The 22924-nt window shown below is 43.5% G+C and overlaps 1 protein-coding gene across 1 annotated transcript; it reads right to left on the bottom strand.

The window, feature by feature from the left end:
- Nucleotides 1-502: 502 nt before the first annotated feature.
- tmem30b (transmembrane protein 30B) lies at nt 503-22907 on the bottom strand. The gene is made up of 8 exons (XM_080211252.1): nt 22826-22907; nt 22483-22722; nt 18881-18988; nt 15197-15304; nt 11795-11882; nt 6178-6324; nt 3870-4058; nt 503-1246 (listed from the first exon to the last, which is right to left on the bottom strand). The coding sequence occupies exons 2-8, from the start codon at nt 22693-22695 to the stop codon at nt 1059-1061; spliced, it is 1041 nt and encodes a 346-aa protein (XP_080067378.1). The 5' UTR covers nt 22696-22722; nt 22826-22907; the 3' UTR covers nt 503-1058.
- Nucleotides 22908-22924: the final 17 nt, after the last annotated feature.

Genomic DNA, 22924 nt, shown 5'->3' with positions numbered 1-22924 from the left:
CTTCGTTTCTTTCTTTAGTCCTTTGCTTTGCATTCCGGTAGGTGAGACCCAGAGGCATCTTTTACTTGCCATGAAACCTTTTAATCTCCCCTGCTCCCCCCCCGATCGCAGACGTTTCCTTCAGTTTTCCCTTCCTCCTCCATTTCGAACTTTCCTCAGTTCTGAGGAAAAAGTTCATAAGCCTGAAACAAGCCAGCTTCTCGCTCCACCCATACTGTCTGGGCAGCCGAGTGTTTCCAGAATTTTACTGTTTATTCAACAACATTTTGATCCGGCCTACAAGGCAAGGGTCAGGGAGCAGAATTTGTACAGTGTTGGGGATATGTAGCTGGTGGAATGACTTAGTTGGACTTCAATCTGTTGGAAAGACTCTGGTGATGAAGCCAAGCCCAGATAAATAAAGTCTCGGCATATTGGCTTCCAATTTTCTAGAAAAACATGAAGGACTTTAAACTTTTATCACTGGAATTCTCCAAATAAAAATTCCAACAGGGTGAGAGAGTTGGTTTTGGTGTTTGTAATGAGGATCTCCAATAACAATCTGATACAAGGGACTGGCATAGTGTTAGCACAAAACATAACACACATGCATCAAATTAACCATTAAATGATAGACCCATTCATCTTTTTTATGACTATTGAAAGATGAGACTAGGAAAAAACACTGTACACTAGCATTCCACAGTGGCAACCAAACAAAACACCAAATGGGGGAAATGGTTTCAAAAGAAGCAGGAGTATTGGGACCATCGATACCTGACTGATTATAATTGTAATAATCGGTCTCACTAACCAGAGACTAAATCACCTGACTGTCACAATTACAAAGTGGAAATAAATCTGAGAGATTAAAAGAATTTCAAAAAAAGTGTACACTTCATTGGAGCTGTACTTAGAGAGATGTGCAATAGATAAATAAAATCAAGTGCAAGGGTAAAATTCTGCGCTTGGTCCAAGATTAAGGTGGTAAATGTACCGTTAACTTCTAGTGACGGTTTCTGAAACAAATGACCCAGTGAGAATCACATGTTGAAAGGAGCAAGTATTGCATGTCGGGCTTAGTCTTCTCTGAAGACATGCCGTCCTTGGTACTTGATGTAAACGATGAACATTACAAATCCTGTAACAATGCAGGCGCTACCACATACAAGATAAGCAATCCCCAAGAATGGGTTCCTTCCACCCATCCAGGATATGGTGCTGAAAGTTATTCCTTTCTTTCCATTGAAACTCCGCACTGGATAATCTGAAAAGAGTGAGTTAAGGAGGAACAGAACGATGGCTTTGGCAATACCAGATTGTGAGTGAGTGAGTGTGAGTGAGTGAAAGAGAGAGAGAGACAGTCATAAGATGTGGGCACCAATGGCCCATCCCCAATTGCCCTTGATTAATGATGGCCTACACCATAGACCGTATAGTGAAGGTACTCTCGTTGCTGTAATGTAGGAAGTTCCATAATTTTAACTCAGCAACAATGAAGGAACAGTTAAACACAACCAAGTCAGAAAAGGGTGTAGCCCTGTGAGGAACTTGGAGCTGATGGAGGAGGAACCTTTCAAAGTTAATTACTTTAATATATATTCGCTCTTAAGACGCAAGGGATACTGATAGGCAACAGGAGATGGGCAATAAATGCAGATCTTAGTGGCTAAGCTTCTTCAAAGTGCACTAAAAAAATCAGCCTTGTTGGGTAAGACTGAAGTCATTTATAAACTAGATTAGAAAAGGATGACAGATTCTCACTCAAATATTTCTTCTTAGAACACAAGAAAATCGGCAGATTTAATCGTTAGAGTTTTCTGGTGCCAGCTGACAAATTGAAATCAATGTCACAGTTTACCATGATGGGATTCTCTGGAATCAATCTAGTGAACCTCCTCTAAACTGCCTCCAATGTAACAACACCCCTCCTCAAGGGACCAAAACTGTACACAGTACTCCAGGTGTGATCTCAATACTCTAGCTGGGGTCTGACTAGTGTCCTGTACAGTTACAGCAACACTTCCCTGCTTTTATATTCTATTCCTTTAACAATAAATACCAAAATTCCATTTGCCTTCCTTACTACCTGCTGCACCTGCACACCAGATTTCTGCACGAGGACACCCAAATCCCTCTGCATTGAAGCATTCTGACGTTTTTCTCCAGTTAGATAATAAGCTGCCTGTTTTCCCGACCAAAATGGATAACCTCAAACATGTTAACTTCCATCTGCCAAATTTTTGGCCTATTTATTTCCTCATTGCAACTTACTATCCCTCCTATTTTAGTGTTGTCTGCAAATCTGGCTATGATACTTTTTATCGCTACAATCGATATGAATGATTTAGATTCAAACAATTGGGGCTCAAGGACTAGAACCTGTGGAATCCCACTAGTTACATCTTGCCAACCAGAAAAGACCCATTTATTCCAATTCTCTGCTTTCTGTTGGCTAACCAGTCTCCAATTCAAGCTAATAAACTATCCCTTACCCCCATGTGATCTTACCTTGTGTATTAACCTTTTGTGTGGCACCTTATTAAATGCCCAAGTCCAGCTGTACTACATCTACAGGATCTCCATTATCAACTTTACTTGTTACATCTCTAGAAAATTAGTCAAACATGATTCACCTTTCACAAAACCATGCTGATGGATTGCGTTTATACTTTCTAAATGTCCTGTTATTACTTCCTCAATAATGGATTCCAACTTCCTAATGACAAATGTTAAACTAACTAATCTATAGTTTCCTTCTCTCTGCCTCCCTTCCTTTTTGAACAAGGCATTATTTTAGCATTCGGGGATATTTGGAATATTATAACCAATGGATCAACTATCTCTGGTGACACTTCCTTTAAGATCCTAGGATGTAGACCACCAGGCCCTAGGGATTGGACTGCCTTCAATCACAATAGTTTTCTCAGCACTTTTTCCTTAGAACACAAGAACTTGGAGCAGGAGTAGGCCGTCTGGCGCCTCAAGCCTGCTCCGCCATTCAATAAGATCGTGGCTGATCTTTTTGTGGACTCAGCTCCGCTTACCCGCCTACTCCCCATAGCGATGATGGTAATACCTATTATTAATTGAGATGGTTCTAGTGTCCTCCATCGTGAAAACAATGGTGTCTCCACCATTTCTGTGTTCCCAATTATTAACATCCTAGTTTTATCCTCCAAGGGACAGTATTCATTTTAGCAACTTGTTTCCCTTTAATAAACTTCTGCTATCCTTTTTTATATATTGCATTAGTTTTATTCCACAATTTATCTTTATTCTTATTAATTTTTGTCTTTCAAAATTTTCCAATCTTCTAGCCTGCTGCTGGCCTTTGCATTATTGTTTTAGTTTTATCTTTAACTTCCTTGCTTAGTCATTGATGCTTTGCCGTTGTCCCAGTGTCTGCATGGGTTTCCTCCCACATTCCAAAAGAAGCGCTGGTTAGGTGCATTGGTCATGCTAAATTCTCCCTCAGCGTACCCGAACAGGCGCCAGAGTGTGGTGACTAGGGGATTTTCACAGTAACTTCATTGCAGTGTTAATGTAAAACCTACTTGTGACACCAACTTTAAGGGCATTCAAATGGTCAGTGGATAGGCATATGGATAACACTGGAACAGTTTAGGTTAGAGGGTCATTAGATTGGTTCCACTGGTTGGCACAACGTCGAGGGCCGAAGGGCCTGTACTGCGCTGTAATGTTCTATGTTCCAATAAATAAAACTTTAAATCTGTGGGGTTACAGGGATAGGGCCTGGGTGGGATTGTTGTCAGTGCAGGCTCAATGGGTCACAAAGAATCCCTACAGTGCAGAAGGAGGCTTATTGTATTAAATATATTGGTCATGCTAATCCTGCCACCATTGCCTGATGAAAAATGCAAGGATACTGTAACTTATTTCCACGAAATAATTTCCTGGCTGGAGGCCGTCATCAATACGGCGATAAAGTTTGCGAAATGTCGGCAAGGCTGCAGTCCTCATCCACACAATGAAGTCCTCGTTGACGAAGCCATTGTTTGCTGGGTTTGTGTCCAGCTCGTAGGCAGGTCTGGGCCAATTGCGAGGCTTCACTGTGCCTGGAATTCAGTGTATAGGATTTGGTGCCCGAAAAGAAAATACAGTGAAGAGAAAGGTCACCCAACACCAATAAAGTGATAAAAGCAAATGACATTAATTATTCGCAATTAAGTGGAATCGCTTTCTGACCAGTCTAGTTATTGTGCAGCAATATCATTGTCTCAATTTTACAGGGCAATAATTGTGGCCATGACTTTAATGAGAATTTTACTCAATGATATTGCAAAAACAAAACTTAATCCCCAGTAGGAGAGGAAGAAGAGATAGCACTTTTCACGACCATCAGATATCTCAAGCTCTTTACAGCCAATGAAGTATGACTGAAATGCTTTTGTGATGGATGCAACCATGAGCCAATTGGTTACATCGTGAGTTATTGTACTACACAGAGCGAGCAATCAACTATAGATTCACTCAGGTACAAAATCCTTGCTGATTTGTATGGACAAGCCTTTGCACTGATTATACATGGGGCGCAGTGGTTAGAAGCTCCAGGGAACCGGGTTCGATTCCCAGCTTGGGTCACTGTGTGTGGAGTTTGCACATTCTCCCTGTGTCTGCATGGGTTTCCTCTGGGTGTTCCCACAGTCTGAAAAATGTGCTGGTTAAGCTCAATGGCCCTGTTAAATTCTGCCTCAGTGTACCCGAACAGGCACCGGAGTGTGGCGACGAGGGGATTTTCACAATAACTTCATTGCAATGTTAATGTAAGCCTACTTGTGACACGAAATAAACTTTTAAAAACTTTAGTTAAAGATCAAAGCACAAAAACCTTAGCAGCTGGACAACATGACTATTCTTCCTTTCTTTGTTAGAATGGACTTGAAGGGTTCAACTTGATTTTCAGCAGAAGGACGCTGGGGCAGGAACAGAGATGGGTGGGCACAGAATTTCAGGTTCCCCTAATTATATTCCAGCCCATCCTCCCAGCAGAAGAATGGGTAGAGCATAGCAGGGCTACCAGCCTGCAACTGGTAAGCAGCCAACTCAGGCCAGTGAAGACCAATGGGTTTTTCAGTCAACCTCTGGAGATGGCCTCCCGGGGACAGATCAGGAAGCTAGCGTTCCAGGCCGACCTCAAGACCGAGGGGGCCCAGCTTCAGAGGCTATTTTTAAAGTTTATTTTATTAGTGTCACAAATAGACTTACATTAACACTGCAATGAAGTTACTGTGAAAATCCCCTAGTCACCACCCTTCAGCGCCTATTCAGGTACATTGAGGGAGAATTTAACATGGTCTATGCACCAACCAGCACGTCTTTCAGACTGTGGGAGGAAACCAGAGCAGCCGGAGGTAACCCATGCAGACATGGGGAAAATGTGCAGACTCCACATGACCCAAGGCCAGAAATCGAAGCCAAGTCCCTGGCGCTGTGAGGCAGCAGTGCTAACCACCACACCGTCGCAATGTTAAAATGTGAAGAAGTTGGGGAGAAGGCATCTCCATTTTGAGGTGTCCTTCCTCACTCATCTGTAAGTCAGTGCTGGGCAGGGGTCTCCAGAAATTACCCATTATCATTAAGTGGGCAGCGAGGGAGTGGATTAGATGAGGAATGACCCATTGATCATTAATTGCACAAATCAGGGGAAAGAAAATCACAGCGAGATACTGTTCTCTCTACAGTGCAGATTGCTGATCCGCATTGGTGTCAGGCAGGGGGTTCTAAAGCTCACAGGGAGAATCCAATGAGTGCTGCCTGATCCAAAAACTTCCAATCACCATTATTAATTATGAGCAGCACGGTGGCACAGTGGTTCTGCCTCACAGCACCAAGAACCTGGGTTCAATTCCGGCCTTGAGGCACTGTCTGTGCAGAGTCTGCATGTTCTCCCCGTGTCTGCGTGGGTTTCCCCCTGGTGCTCTGGTTTCCTCCCACAGTCCAATGATGTGTGGGTTAGGTTGATTGGCCATGCTAAAATTGCCCCCTTAGTGTCAGGGGATTTGCAGGGTAAATACGTAGGGCTATGGGGATAGGGTCCAGGTGGGATTGTTGTTGGTGCAGACTTAGTGGGCCAAATGGCCTCTTTCTGCACTACTTTCTACTTCTAATCCCTCAAAAAGGATTTTATAAAAATGAAAATTGTTAGAAACGTTCAGTGAAAACAGGTTAATTTACCCGCAAATGCCTGTTTGAGATCAGTTCCATTCTCTAATTTAGGATTTTTGAATTTGACATTGTAGTCCGTCCACCAAGATATTCCTTTGCTATTTAGAGGCACCTTGGAGTTTCCACTGCTGTTTACCTTATAAACCACAAAGGAATCTGAAAGATACAAATGCATCGTCAAGTTTATTTTACAACTTAGCAGAATTTGTGTGTCACTTTGTAATGGGGGCAAAGAGAGAGAGAGCAAAAATGTAAATTCACCATAGACCCAGATGATCAGAGGATGCTCTCCCCTCTGGGGGGTTGTGGGGGGGGGGGGTAGTTGACTGGTGGTGATTTTAACCTGAGGATCACCACACCTCAGGTGAGGAGCAAGGTTGAGGAGGTGGGGCCTTCATGAATAACCTCAGCTGGTACGGGAATTGAACACAGGAACAAAGAGTCATCTGATCCCTCGAGCCTGCTCCGCCATTCACTAAGAGCATGACTGATCTTTTTGTGGACTCAGCTCCACTCACCCGCCCACTCACCATAATCCTTAATTCCTTTACTGTTCAAAAATTTATCTATTTTTGCTGTTGTGGGAAAATCACCACTCGGAGTCAGATTTAAAGATTCAACATGCAGTTTATCAGACAAAGCTTTGGGAGAAGTGCTGGGCTCTCTGCAGTGCTCAGAGTCACCTTCTCAACTTTAAAATGGCAGCTGAGCTTCTTTTATACAGTTTCAAATAGTGGACAAGTATAGACATTAGCAGTTAGCACATCGTTATACAGAATAACCTGAAGACCTCTCCCAAGACGTGGCAAAGTCATGAAAGCATTTGTGAAGACTGATTCCGTTCAATATTTCCAGTGAACCCCTGTGTTGAACACATTGCCCCAGAGGGAGGTCACATCAGCACAGTTGGATGGATGGCTGATTCAGTGATGCCAACAGCATGGGTTCAAGGGATAGAGATAGTCTGAGTACATTTATGTCCTTCTTTCAACGACTGATCTTGTTAACAAGACTCATTGTTTTGGTTTTGCCTTATCTCAAACTAAGGTGATCATCTGGGCTTCAAGTTCTGATTTATTTCCTGCAGTAATTAGACACTAACAGGATTTAACTCGTTGTGCAATGTCTGTGCCTAAGTCAGCACATCTGAATGTTTTTCACAGAGCCATTTCGTGCCAGGTAACCATCTTATATCTTTTAATTTCGAGTTTTTTCCAACACTTGCCTTAAAAACATTCAATGAGGTAGCCTCAACTGCTTCACTAAGCAGGGAATTCCACAGATTCACAACCCTTTGTGTGAAGAAATTCTTCCTCAACTCAGTCCTAAATCTGTTCCCCCTTATTCTGAGGTCCTGTCCCGTGTTCTAATTTCACCTGCCAGTGGAAACAACTTCCCTGCTTCTATCTTATCTATTCCCTTCATAATCTTATATGTTTCGACAAGATCTCCCCTCATTCTTCTTAATTCCAATGAGTATAGTCCCAGTCTACTCAGTCTCTCCTCATAAGCCAACCCCGTCAACTCCAGAATCAACCTAGTGAGTCTCCTCTGTGTCCCCTCCAGTGCCAGTATACTTCTTCTCAGTAAGGCCAAAACTGTACATCATACTTTAGGTGTAGCCTCACCAGCACCTTCTACAGCTGCAACATAACCTCCCTGTTTTTAAACGCCATCCCTCCAGCAATGAAGGACAAAATTCCATTTGCCTTCTTAATTACCTACTGCACCTGCAAACCAACATTTTGAGATTCATGCACAAGGACACCCAGGTCCCTCTGCACAGCAGCAAGCTGCAATTTTTTACCATTTAAATAATAGTCCATTTTGCTGTTATTCCTACCAAAATGGATGATCTCACATTTACCAACATTGTATTCCATCTGCCAGACCCTCGCCCACTCAGACTATTTCTATCCCTTGAACCCATGCTGTTGGCATCACTGAATCAGCCATCCATCCAACTGTGCTAACGTGACCTCCTTCTAGGGCAATTTGTTCAACACAGGGGTTCACTGGAAATATTGAACGGAATCAGTCTTCACAAATGCTTTCATGACTTTGCCACGTCTTGGGAGAGGTCTTCAGGTTATTCTTCCACCTTTGAAAGCCTCCTCAGAACCTGCTGCCTAGAGTGTGCACTCACTCTCTCCCTCCCACCAACCGCTGCATCCTGTTCTGGATATTATTCCCTCTTGGAAAACACCATCAGAGCATTTTGTGAACATAGAATCCCTACTGTACAGAAGGAGGCCAATCGATCCATTGAGTCTGCACTGATTATGTTGGCGTTCATGAATCATAAGGTCAATCCAGCATCATCAGCATGGTTTTACAAAGGGCAAGTCATGCTTGACAAACTTGCTCCAGTTCTTTGAGGACATAACCAGCAAGGTGTATAGGGGGAACCTGTGGATGTGATATATTTGGACTTCCAGAAGGCGTTTGACAAGGTGCCACATTAGAGACTGGTCCAGAAGGTAAGATTGCAGGGGGTTGGAGGTAGAGTAGTGGATTGGACTGAGGATTGTCTGACTGACAGAAAGCAGAGGGTCAGGAAATATGAGTCCTTTTACGTTGTGAAACACAACTAGTGGGGTAACACAGGGGTCAGTCCTCAGACTTCAACTGTTTACAATCTAAATGATCTGTACGTAGGGACAGATGTAACATGGCAAAATTGCCGATAATACTAAAATAGATGGAAAAACAGGCAGTGAAGAGGGGATAAAGACTCTGTGGATGGATATAGATAGGCTAGAATGGGCCAAAATTTGGCAGGTGAAGTTTAATGTGAATAAGTGTGAGGTTGTCCATTTTGGCAAAAAAAACAGAAAGGCAAATTATTACCTAAACGGAAAGCAGATTCAAGATGTGTCCAGGCAGAGGGACCTGGGTGTCTGTGTTCATGAATAACAGAAAGTCAGTATGCAGGTGCAGCACGTAATAAAAAAAGGCAAATGGGATGTTGGCTTTTTTTTATTCATTCGTCGGACATGGGCGTTGCTGGCTGGCCAGCATTTATTGTCCATCCCTAGTTGCCCGAGGACCGTTGAGAGTCAACCACGTTGCTGTGGCTCTGGAATCATATGTAGACCAGACCAGGTAAGGACAGCAGATTTCCTTCCCTAAAGGACATTAGCGAACCACATGGGTTTTTCTGACAATCGACAATAGTTTCATGGTCATCAGTAGATTCCTAATTACAGATTTTTTTTATTGAATCCAAATTCCACCATCTGCCATGGCGGGATTCGAGCCTGGGTTCCCAGGACATTAGCTGAGTTTCTGGATTAATAGGCTAGCGAAAGTACCACTAGGCCACGCTTCTCCCCAGGAGTTCCGTATTGCAAAGGAACTGGAGTATAAAAGCAGAGAAGTGTTATTGAGACCACATCTGGAGTAGTTTGTCCAGTTTTGGTCTCCTTATTTGAGCATGGATGTGGTGGCATTGGAGGCAGTTCAGGAGGTTCACCAGATTGATTCCAGGAATGAAAGGGTCGACATATGAGGAGAGATTAAACTGTTTGAGATTAAACTGTTTGAGTTTAGAAGGATGGGGGGGGGGGGGGGGGGATCTGATCGAGGTATATAAAAATTTTAAAAGGGATTGATAAAGTAAATGTAGACCAAATGTTTCTGCTTATGGGGCAATCAAGAGGTCACAGGTACAGGTTGAGAGGCGATAGATTGAAAATTGAGATGAGGAGGAACTACTTCTCGCAGAGGATAGTGAATTTGTGGAACTCACTGCCCCATAGGTGAAATCTGAATCATTGAATGGTTTCAAGAAGGAGGTAGATATATTTCTAATTAAAAATGGATAAAGGGATATGGGGAACAGGTGGATTTGAGACCAGGGAGAGATCAGCCATGATCTGATTGAATGGTGGAGCAGGCTCGAAGGGCTAAATTTGCCCACTTCTGCTCCTATGTTCCTAGGACTCTCTGACAGAACACCTAACCTAGGCCCACACCCCACCCTATCCTTGTAATCCCATTTACCCCGTTAATCCCCCCAACCTACACATCTTGTGGCATTAAGGGGCAATTTAGCATGGTGAATCCACTTAAACTGCACATCTTCGGACTGTGGGAGGAAACTGGAGCACCCAGAGGAAAACCCACGCAGGCATGGGAAGAATGTACAAACTCCACACAGACAGTGACCCAAGTTGGGATCGAACTCAGGTCCTTGGCACTGTGAGGCAGCAGTGCTAACCACTGGGCCACTATTCAATCTGAAATTACCAAGTTTGGTCAAATATCCATTCTAGTGTATTCCATAAAGAGAGAGAGAGAGATTTGGATATAACATATGTTATGAGAAAATGAAGAATATCATCAGAAACAGTGAAGCAGAATTCATAATAGTTTAGAAAAGGAGGATGAATAAATATTTGACTTAAAGGAATATCTTATCAGAAAGAGTCAAAAAATCTTATCAGAAACACTGAGGGAAAGTCCATGATAGCTTTACTAACAAAAGAGCTGTGAATAAATACATGATTTAATAGAAAAAGATCTTGAAAGAAGGACAGGGCAAAGTGGGTACAAGTATCTGAGAGCTAGCATGGAACAGGTAGGCCAAATGGCCTCTTGTCGGCTGCAAAATTCGACAATTCTAATTTTGTAAATGCTGCTACTGCTTAAGGTTTTACAGAAGTCTGGAATTTAGCAGAGTGAGAGGGGATCTCATAGAAACTTATAAAATTCTAATGGGGTTAGACAGGGTAGATTCAAAGAATGTTTCCAATGGCGGGAGGGAGAGTCCAGAACTAAGGGTCATAGTTTGAGGATAAGGGGTCAACCTTTTAGAACTGAGGCGAGGAGAAATTTCTGGTGATGAATGTGTAGAATTCACTACTACAGGAAGTAGTTGAGGCCAAAACGTTGTCAAATTTCAAGAAGAAATTTGATATTGCTTTTGGAGCTAAAGGGATCATGGGATTTGGGGGTGGGGGAGGTATGGAAATAAGCCATGATCAAAATGAATGGCGGTACAGACTCAAAGGGCCGAATGGCCTACTCCTGCTTCTAGTTTCTACGTTAAGTCTTAAGGTTTTACAAAAGTATAGAGGCAAAGTGATCCAGTACCTCCCAGATGCCAAGGTGGTGGTGTTGAACGGTGGAATCTTAGAGTGCAGAAGGTGGCCATTCAGCCCATCAAGTCTGCACCAACCACAATCCCACTCCTGCCCTATTCCCATAGCCCCATGTATTTACCCTTGCTAGTCCCACTGACACCAAGAGTCAATTTAGCATGGCCTATCCACCTAACCCGCACATCTTTGGAGTTGGGAGGAAACCGGAGCACCTGGAGGAAACCCACACAGACACGGGGAGAACGTGCAAACTCCACTCAGACAGTGAACCAAGCCGGGAATCGAACCCAGGTCCCTGACCCGGTGCATCCGACCACGCAAAGTTCAAGCAGTCAGCACCTGATGCAGGGTTTTACAGCCCCTCCCATCAACCGGATTATACAACCCTCCAAAGTCGATGAATGTTTGAACCACTTGCTGCAATTTCCAGCGTCCCCCCTCCTGTGGTTGTACACATTCACCCCCAAATACGTGTCAATGTCAATTCAATTGCATCGGGACTCTCATCTATAGGAACTCACCGTTAAACAAACTGTTTGCAATGGCTCCACACGGAGCGATAGGTTTGTCTTGGTCCCGCTGAAATGGGAAACAGTATTCCGAAGGGTTCTGGGAAAACGGTGTGCATGCAACGAGAGAATATTAACAAGGTCAACGTGGCAGAGTTTCACTGTCTCAACGTGAGGTTTATTACGATGAGCAAAATACCGCGGGTGCTGGAATCTGAAACAAGAACAGAGGATGCTGGGGAAGAACTCAGCAGGTCCGGCAGCAGCTATCAGCAGGGAAACAGAGTCAATGGCCCCTAGTTGGGGTCATTGCAAGTTACTAATACGCGCCAGCTTTCATGTTTTGTTCTTAGTGCGCTTATGCAAGACCAACACCTTGACTTCTGCTCCTGGGGCCCTGAGGGTTTTTGGGGCATTGTTGAGCGCTCTTTATACACTGTAATGAGCTGTCGGTGAGAGATGGCCTGGTATGAATTGAAGTAGCTTATCAGGGTTGGGAGTTTGTATTGGCTGCTTTCTAGGTGAAGGGATAAAGAACTCCAGACACACACAGACTTGAAATTCATATTGTGACCAAATCCAGCCACTACCTTCCTCAGATTGCTCTCGACAATCAGAAGTAAATAGAATGGCAGTGTAACAGGCAGCAAGCTATAAAGGAGAACGGAATACATTGCCATTGTGCACACAGCTACAGTTATAGTGCACACAGATTGCCTCACATCAATACCACTAAACTGTTTTTCAGGGTTCAGTATGAGAATCATAGAATCCTGACAGTGCAGAAGGCCATTTGGCCCATCTATTCCGCACTGACGGTCTGACTGAGCATCTTACCCAAACCCTCTCACCATAACGCCTCGCATTTAGCAATGACCAATCCACCTAACCTGCACATCTTTGGAGTGTAGGAGGAAACCAGAGCATCTGGAGGAATGTGCAAACTCCACACAGACAGTGAGTGACCCAAGGCTGGAATTGAGGCCACTCCGCCACCCCAAACTCATTCAGGATTCTGCTCCTGATTTGTTACTGGGATGAGCATGGATGTGGATATCAAGGGACTACATCCCTCCCCAGGTTGCAGACACTCATTCTAGGCTTTTAAAGATAATATCCGCTTGTGTTTTTATTCATTTGTGGGACATGGATCTCCCACAGTTGAGAGTCAACCACATTGCTGTGGCTCTGGAGTCACCTGTGGGCCAGACCAGTTAAGGGCAGCAGATTTCCTTCCCAAGAGTACATTCGTGAACCAGATGGATTTTTCTGACAATGGTTCCATGGTCATCAGTAGATTCTTAATTCCAGATATTTGTTATTGAATTCAAATTCCTCCATCTGCTGCGGCGGGATTTGAACCTGGGTTCCCAGAATGTTAGCTGAGTTGCTGGATTAATCATCTAGCGATAATACCACTAGGCTATTGTCTCCCCCATGTGTGCACGTGTGGCAGCCAATAGAAACCAGACCTTTAAATGAAAAGAGATGGAAATTAAAAGTTTATTTTATGAGTACCTTTGGACAATAGGACTCTTGACTTTGCACTGCATTACATGTAACATTTGTGTGCCTAGGTTGAAAAGAAATTCTAAAAATGGAAATGGTGGAAACCTCAGCAAGTGTCTAGAACAGTAATGGACAACCTCAGTGGACTGCACGAGTGGCTGTCCTTTGTCTCAGTGGGGCGTTAGATTAAAATTTGACCTGTTCGCTAACCATGACTCCGTGAATAAAATTAAATACATTTAATACACACCAAATATTTCACAATGGCTGGCACGAGGGGACATAGTTTTAAAATGAGGGGTGATAGATATAGGACAGATGTCAGAGGTAGGTTCTTTACTCAGCAAGGGCGTGGAATGCCCTGCCTGCAACAGTAGTGGACTCGCCAACATTAAGAGCATTTAAATGGTCATTGGATAAACATATGGATGATATTGGAATAGTGCAGGTTAGATGGGCTTTAGATCAGTTTCACAGGTCGGCGCAACATCAAGGGCCGAAGGGCTTGTACTACGCTATAGTGTTCTATGTTCCTAGAAAATGTTTAATAGAAGTATCAGCTTCAAATGGTGAAAACAAAAGAAATATTGACACTTTGGACGCAGAGGGAGCGCACAGCTCTCACAGTCAATGTTGTGAGCAATCAGCAAGCACCTCACTTCACTTGCCCTTGCTTTTTGAACGTACCAGTAGGAAAATACCTCTGCAGATGGGAAACAGCAGAATGTGGCAGCCGTGAACATGGGCAACCGTCTCATAGCCTGCACTTAAAACCCAGGTGGGCTGCACGTAGACTCCAGAGTCATAGGTCGACCGCCACAGGTTTAGAATGTTCCTCTTGGAGTAATTAAGTTTAGATATACAAATTGTACAGAGGCAAAAACGACAGATTTGTACAGCACTGAAGGAGACTATTCAGGCCATTGAGCTAGTGCTAGCTCTTTGCTAGAGTTATTCAATTAATCCCACTGATTTTCTGGCCTGTTTCTCTTTTGGATGTTACTATTGGATCTGTCTCCATCAGCATTTCAGGGCAGGCATTCCAGATCATCGTAGTTCTTGTGTTTAAAAAAAAAATCTTCTTTCCCTTGATATTCTGCCTGATTATTGAGGTGAACTTTGGCTCTATACAAACCTGCATTTGACATTAATATATGTATATTTAATACATATCCCTTATTCTTTAGGCATTTATTACTCAATATTCTGAGCAAGATTACAATTTTGTAAAAGTTAGGTACAGGATTATTTGGAGTAAAACAAGTACTTGAAATGGAAAACAGCTCAAGTCAGGATCCGCTATGAGAAAAGACAGTTGTAACAGTTAATTACAGAATCATAGGATCCCTACAGTGCAAGAGGAGGCCATTTGGCCCATCGAGCCTGCACTGACCACAATCCCACCCAAGCCCTGTTCCCTTAACCCCACATATTTGCCCTGTTAATCCCTTGACAGCTGGATCAATTTAACTAGGGGCAATTTAGCATGGCCAATCCACCTAAACTGCAGATCTTTGGACTGTGGGAGGAAACCGGAGCACCCGGAAAACCCACGCAGACACAGGGAGAACGTGCAAACTTCACACAGACAAGCCGGGAACTGAACCCGGGTTCCTGGCACTGTGAGGTAGCAGTGCTAACCACCATGCCAACCTTAACTTCTAACGAAGGCCACGTACCCGAGATATTTTAACCAATCTTTCTCTTTAATCAGCGCTGACTTATCTGTCGTGGATTTCCAGTATTTGTATTTTTGAGAACAATGTGTTCTAGCCTGACTTGGGTGGGTCTGGCTGGAGTCCAAAAGGTTGAGCTCACCTTTGACGAATAGAATGCAAGACAATTATCGAAGGATACCGAAAGCACTATGAATCTCTTCAGCCATTTATCGGGTTAACGTTTTACCTTTAAATAGTGTGAATCTCCATTCAGCTGATCGTCGTCTCGAGAGACTCCATATTTCCTATTATTCTGAAAGAAGTTTGATAACTCGTAGTACATGAAAACAGGGCCCTAAACAGAAACACAACATGTTCCATTTGTTAGATCCAGCATCAAACTCTTACACAATCCTTCCCGAGTAGGGAGAAGGCCATTCAGCCCTTCGAGCCAGTTCCACCATTTGAAAAGATTATGGCTGATCTGGTTGTGGTCAGAACTCATTTCCATCTGCCACACCTAACCCTCGAGTGTCGAAAATCTATCTAACTCAGCCTTGAATATATTCAATCACCCAACCTCCCTTTCTGGGGAAGAGAACTGAACATGTTAAAGACCCTCAGAAAAATCATCATGCACATTTCCACCTTAAAAAGGAGACTTCTGTGCTCCCTAGATCTCGTCTCCCCGACAAGTGGGAACATACCAGTAACTGGCAAGCCCCTTATATTTTTCCGCGATCACCTCTCATTCTTCTAAACTTCAATTGGAAAGGTCCAACCTGTTCAATCTTCCTTCAAGAGATAAGCCCTTAATCCCAGGAATGGATCAAGTGAACCTTCTCTGAACTGTCGGATGACTTCTTCTTGATACTCTCACCAATTGGGAGGAATGGCACCATATAACAGGGGGACTACCACCCCATGCTGGTTTGTAATGTTCCCAGGTACTCTCTCAGCAGATGTTCTATCTATAATGGGCTTTCAAAATGGAGTTATTGGATCTGTAGGCCACATTATCCACAATGTCCACCTCAAGCTGAACATATTTTGTATTGTGTACAATATTATGGATGCAGAACTTTGATGTAGATATAATTTCCATTACCACGTATATTTATCTAACAACATTTTTCTTTGTCCAACTGACATTTTATTTTGGAAGTTACAATTGGGGGTCCTCTTGGTATAAATCTATAGTTCCAGGAGTCATGAATATAGCAGCCATGAAAAATCATAGAATCCTCACAGTGCAGAAGGAGGCCAGTGAGTCTGCACTGATTCTGAGTGTCTTACCCAGGTCCTCTCCCCTGCCCTATCCCCATAACCCCATACATTTACTACAGCTAATCCGTCTAACTTACATATCTTGGGACAAAAGGTGGGGAAATTTAGCATGGCCAATCCACCTAACCTGCTCATCTTTGGACTGAGAGATCATCTGGAGGAAACCCATGCAGATACATGAAGAATGGAGTTTGCACAGTCCCCCAAGGGCCGGAATCGAACACTGATCCCTGCCGCCATGAGGCAGCAGTGCTGACCACTATGCCATCCATCATTGCTCCAAATTTCCTAAATCACAGCTTCTCAGCTCCCAGTTTAAGATGACCTTTTCTTATAGTTCTTCTACATACTTTCTCTAATTCAGATGCCAGATTATGGATACTCTCACTTTGTGGGCTCTTTTTCTCTCCCAACAGGAGGTGGGCACGGCATCTCAAACTCATGTTATTCAGCAACACTGGGAACCAGTAGAAGAGGAGACCTTCCCCAGTGAGGTGAGCCGGATTGAATCCAGGATTATGGAACAGAATAGGAAGTATAAAATCTACTTGACTCTGATCAACAATTTTAAAAGAAATATAGATGTTTTTCAATAATTTCAGTTTTTTAAAAAAAATGCATCAACTCTACATTTGAATGATTCATTAAAGGGCAAAGGGAAAAGTGATGCAAAATTCTCCAGTGTGTGTGGAATGGTCGTTCTCCCTTTTGTTAAAAATAAGATAATTAGTCTATTCATCTCAGTTTTCTCCTCCAGGCAACATCTTACGCTAGGCTCTAGCCCCAAAGGCTGAAACAAGCACTGATATCTCATCCAGGACATTATTTCTCATTCATGAGACTCAGCAGAGAATCAGAACAGGACAGCGGAGAGGGAGGCCACTCGACCCATCAAGTCTGTACCAGCTCTTTTGGAGAGCAGTTAGTCCCTCTTGGCACTCTTTCTGCATATCTAATTTCATCTTTCAAAGGATTTATCCAATCCCCATTTGGAGGATTTTGTTTGTCCTTATTCTTCCATGACATGTCAGAGTGTCACAGGTAAGAGTGACGTTTGTTGCCAGTCTGATCATTGCTCCTGAACTCGCTGGGCCATATCAGACGGTGATTAAAATTCAGCCACATTGCCGTGGGTCTACACGCATGTAGGCAAGACCAGGTAAGGGCAGCAGATTTCCTTCCCTAAAGGGCCAGCACTGTGGTTAGCACTGCTGCCTCACAGGTTCAAGGACCTGGGTTCAATTCCCAGCCTGGGTCACTGTCTGTGCGGAGTTTGCACATTCTCCCCATGTCTGTGTGGGTTTCTTCCAGATGCTCCAGTTTCTTCCCATGTTCCAAAGATGTGCATGATAGATTGATTCGCCACACTGAATTGCCCCTTAGTGCCCTGGAATGTGTAGGCTAGGGGGATAAGTGGGATGATGGGGATAGGGCCTGGGTGGGAGTGTTGTTGGTGCAGATCCATGGGCCGAATGGCCTCCTTCTGCACCACAGGGATCCTACAAAAGGACATTAATGAACCAGATAGGTTTTTCACAATAGCCAATGATAGCTTTAGGCTCACCATTATTGAAACTAGCTTTTATTCATCAAATTTAAATTCTACCAGATGCCATAGCAGGATTTGACTCCATGTCCCCAAGGCATTTGTAGTAGAGAAGTGAGAGAGAACATAATAATTGAGACAAATATCACCCTTACCGATGTATAAATCTTCCACTTTCAGATCCTGACTAATTCTACCAAATCATCAGACCTAATATCACCGCCTCTAATATCCATTCAGTTTAGATCAGCTAACTCAGGATCAGGCTGTTCATTATTAATAAAGGGAAAGGATAAACAGGTGGAAGGGCATTCATTATTTGAGCTCACATGAGGATGCACTTACTGACACTGGGGTGGTCAATAGTGCACATTTTGTGAATAAACCTAAACTGAATAAAGATTGATTTCTGTAAATCTCCCTCCACCAATTGGCAGTTTGAGGTTTAACACGTGTCCATCTTAAAGATGATGGCACAGCGATTAGCACTGCTGCCTCAGTGCCAGGGACCCTGGTTTGTTTCCCAGCTTGGGTGACTGCCTGTATGGAGTTTGCACGTTCTCCCCATGTCTGCATGGGTTTCCTTCCACAGTCCCAAAGATGTGCAAGTTAGGTTACTCAGGTTCTGATCAGGGCACCCTTTAAAGATGGCAGGATTTTGCTGGTGTGTTGAAGCTCTACTCCTTTGTATGATTGTGTGATTTTTTTTGGCACTATTTAAGATCTGGAGAGAAAGCCGATTGATTTACTGACTGGAAATTGACATTTTTTTGGTAAGATTTCCCCAGATGGGTTAAATCATAGAATCCCAAGAAGTGCAGAGGGAGGCCATTCAGTCCATCAAGTCTGCACTGACTCTCTGAAAAAGTATCTTACCCAAAGCCATACCCCTGCCCTAACCCAGTACATTTACCATGGCTAATCCATCTTGGTTTTAATAACATACACTAGTTCCACACAGTTCCCATTTTATTGAATTTTGGAAATACTATGAACTTAGAGATACTTCAAAAACACCAAAAAAAGTTTAAAAAAATACAATGTTCAATCTGAGCCAAATATTGAACTTTTGTTGGCCAGAACTCCTACTGTTCTTACCGGCAATGCCTTGTCCACCTCGAAATATAGTTTGCACTTGCAGTTCTTGGTACCGTTCTTGGCGCAGTGGTGGCATGTACTGTTTGAATTGATGCCTGTATAGTCAAGCTGGAAAGAAATAAAACCTCACGTAAAACTTTTAGACCAGCCACAAACATTTCATGCCAATCCTGGCTGTTTATCAGATTTGCTTACACTGAATAAAGGACTTCTGTCAAAAATGTTCTACTTGAGAGTCCAGCTTTAGTTTAGTGTTCTGATGTGAATCTGAAGGAATTTCCTTATTCCTTACGCATGTGTAGTCCTCATACGAGTTCAGTAAGAAGTCTCACAACGCCAGGTTAAAGTCCAACTGGTTTATTTGGAATCATGAGCTTTTAGAGTACTGCTCCTTCCTCAGATGAGTAGGTTTCACAAACACAGCATAGATAGGCAAAGACAATTGCAATGCTAATCTTTACAGGTAATCAAGCCTTTACAGGCACAGACAGTGCAAGTGGAGACAGGGGGATAATCAAAGAGGTGTGAATTGTCTCAAGCCAGAAGTTAGTAAAATTTTGCAAGCCCAGGCCAAATAGAACATAGAATATAGAACCCTACAGTGCAGAAACAGGCCCTTCAGCCCATTGAGTCTGCACTGACCACAATCCCACCCAGGCCCTATCCCCATATCCCTACACATTTACCCGCTAATCCCTCTAACCTACACATCCCAGGACACTAAGGGGCAATTTTAGCAAGGCCAATCAACCTAACCCGCACATCTTTGGACTGTGGGAGGAAACCGGAGCACCTGGAGGAAACCCACGCAGACATGGGGAGAATGTGCAAACTCCACAGTAACCCAAGCCAGGAAGTGAATCCAGGTCCCTGGCACTGTGAAGCAGCAGTGCTAACCACTGTGCCACCATGCCACCCTCTCTTTCATAACTTATACCATCTACTTTTTCATCCCCTGCTGTTGGCTTTCCTTCCCATTTGCCATGATTTATTCTTTTTTTCCCTCCCCCCATCCCCCACACTCCTGTTTACCTTTTTAGTTTAATGTTGCCTGCCACCTCTTCAATAGTTCATGACTTTTTTTGGGAAGGAGAACTCTTGCCTGACGGGTTCTGGTGTCACAAATGCTTTTTCTCAACACTTCCAACTGATCTTCCTTCCATTTACCCAGTAAAATATTTCCCAGTTTACACCGAAGTCAGCCTTCCCTCAATCTGGAGCCTTAGAGACTGCTTTGCATTTCTCCCTCCTAGCCACAACATCAACAGCCCCAATGGAAGCAATAAAATGCCTCAATATAATTCTCAGGAGCATAGTTAGATTAAAACTGACAACAAGCCAAAGGAAGAGATATTGGACAGGTGACTAAAATTTTTATTAAAGAGATAGACATTAAGAAGTGTCTTAAAAGGAATAAGGGATGAAGAAGCTTACAGGAAGGTGGTGAAGGAAACAGGGGTGCACAAGAGATCAGAATCAAACACAGGACTGAGGTGGTTTGGAGGAGGTTTGCAGAGACAGAGAGGGTGAGGGACCATGGAGGTATCTGGACACAAGGATTTTTTTTTGATATGCCAAGATATTGGTGGTCCAGGAGCTAATATACATCAGAGAGAACTGCGATGATAGACGATTGGAACTTGGCAGAGGTTAGGACTTGGACAGTAGAATTTTTGATAAGCTCTGATTTATGGAGGTTGGAAATCAATAAATTTTGATAGGCTATTAATTCAGGGGGTGCACTGAAATTGAGTTCATTTTGTTTCCACAAAACACTGGATAACAATTTGGAGTGGGAACCATAACTTATTTTTTTGTCTCCCGCTATCTCATTCCACAATCCAGAGAAATGGGAGGATAATTGCAACACTGCAACTACTGCCCTGGTGAGACTTATTAATTCAATACAGACCAAATGTCAAAACAGGGGCTTTTCTGCTCTGCATCATTCACTACTGCGTTACACAGTATATACCCAGAGTGTCACTGGAAAGGCAGCCAAATTATTGCAAGAAAGTTTAAAGTCAGATCAGAATTAAGAGATCAGGCAAAGGGAAATAAGTCAGGAGTTAGAAATCCTGTGCTGATTATAAAGTCAGGATTGGCTCATTAGCAAGGGGAAAAAAAAATCACCATTTGCATTATCACTACACATCACAAAAACTGGCCAAGCAACAAAGACTCGCATTCCAACCATTATTTTGTAAATTGAGTTTGTGTCTTTATGTGCCCTGTTTGTGAACAGAACTCCCACCCACCTGATGAAGGAGCAGCGCTCTGAAAGCTTTTGGCTTGTGCTACCAAATAAACCTGTTGGAGTTTAACCTGGTGTTGTGAGACTTATTACTGTGCTTACCCCAGTCCAATGCCAACATTTCCACATTATTGTTAAGTGAATAGTGCTTGCTTTAACTATTTTTATACATAGAAAATAAAGTTTGTTTGGAATGTGAAATATTGCACTGTAGCTCTTTCAGTTAATCACTGGTGTTCAAATTCCTCTTTAATTGTTAATAATCTCTATGGAGATTGTAACCAAATCCATGAGGCAATGATAGCCTACATAGAACCTTATTATTCAGGTCTGATGGAACATTCTGTATAGCACTGGGGTCCATGCTGGAGAAGGAACATTGATTGAAGCTTTTCACACTCTCAACAACCCTCTATCAGTAACTAAGCAGTAGTGGTTAGCACTGCTGCCTCACAGCACCAGGAACCTGGGTTTGATGCCCGGTTTGGGTCACTGTCTATGTAGAGTCTGTACGTTCATAGAATCATAGAAACCCTACAGTGCAGAAAGAGGGCATCTGGCCCATCAAGTCTGCACCGATCACAATCCCACCCAGGCCCTACCCCCATATCCCTAAATATTTACCGGCTAATCCCTCTAACCTACGCTGTTCTGACACTAAGGGGTAATTTTTAGCATGGTCAATCGACCTAACCCGCACATCTTTGGACTGTGGGATGAAACCAGAGCACCCGGAGGAAACCCACGCAGACTTGTGTGTCCGAAAGACGTGCTGGTCAGCTGCATTGGCCATGCTAAATTCTCCTCAGTGTACACAAACTGGCGCCAGAGTGTGGCAACCAGGGGATTTTCACGGTAACTTCATTGCAATGTTAACGTAAGCATAGAAACATGGGAGATAGGAACAGGAGGAGGCCATTTGGCCCTTTGAGTCTGCTCCATCATTCATTACGGTCACGGCTGATCGTCCGATTCAATAGCCTAATCCTGCTTTCTCCCCATAACCTTTCATCCCATTCTCCACAAGGTGCTATATCCAGCCGTCTGTTTTGAATTCCACAGGCTCACCACTCTTTGGGTGAAGAAAGGTCTCCTCATCTCCTTCCTTAATGATCTATTCCGAATCCTCAGCCTATTTGTGACACTAATAAATAAACTTTAAAGCATAGTAAGTAAGAATTAAAAGTGCTGGAACATATGCTGGCTATATTACACGGAGTTGATACAACAATGACTCTAATAACTAGTTGGACAACCTGTCAGGAAGGAAATGGAGAGCCCAGTACACAGTTCACAAGAAAGTTTGGAATGAGCCAGGAGGGGGGAAGAGATAGGGCCATTCACTTACCTCGATCTCAATGACACTGTTGGAGGTAAAGTACAATCCCAGGCCGATGGCAATAAATATCAAACCCAGCAGGAAGAACGTGGGAAGGACATAACCCGCGGAGAGGAGGGGCTGCCAAGCCGGTAGTCTCTGCTGGGTGAAAGCGGTGTTATCAGGCTTGTTCTTGGAAGCGGCCCCGTCTCCCAACCGCGACGGTCCCGGGAGCCGCGACATCTCCAGCGCTGCTTCCCCAGCCAATTCCTGGGGTAAAGAAAAAAAGTTAAACCCCGGGACATCACCCAGCCTGGGTTTTTAAAAAAATATATCAACAGGTTTGGGGAGAAGTTACCGCTTCCACACTCACCAAGCAGAGCTGCTGGAGAACGAGGAAATAAACTCCAATCCCAATTGTCCTTTGATCGCTCCCTGTCAGAGATAGTTCTCCACCCAGTTCAGACAGCGT

The sequence above is a fragment of the Carcharhinus amblyrhynchos genome, chromosome 24, assembly GCF_965287045.1.
Source record: "Carcharhinus amblyrhynchos chromosome 24, sCarAmb.v2.hapA, whole genome shotgun sequence".
Taxonomy (NCBI): Eukaryota; Metazoa; Chordata; class Chondrichthyes; order Carcharhiniformes; family Carcharhinidae; genus Carcharhinus; species Carcharhinus amblyrhynchos.
This window is presented reverse-complemented; position numbering and strand designations above follow the sequence as displayed.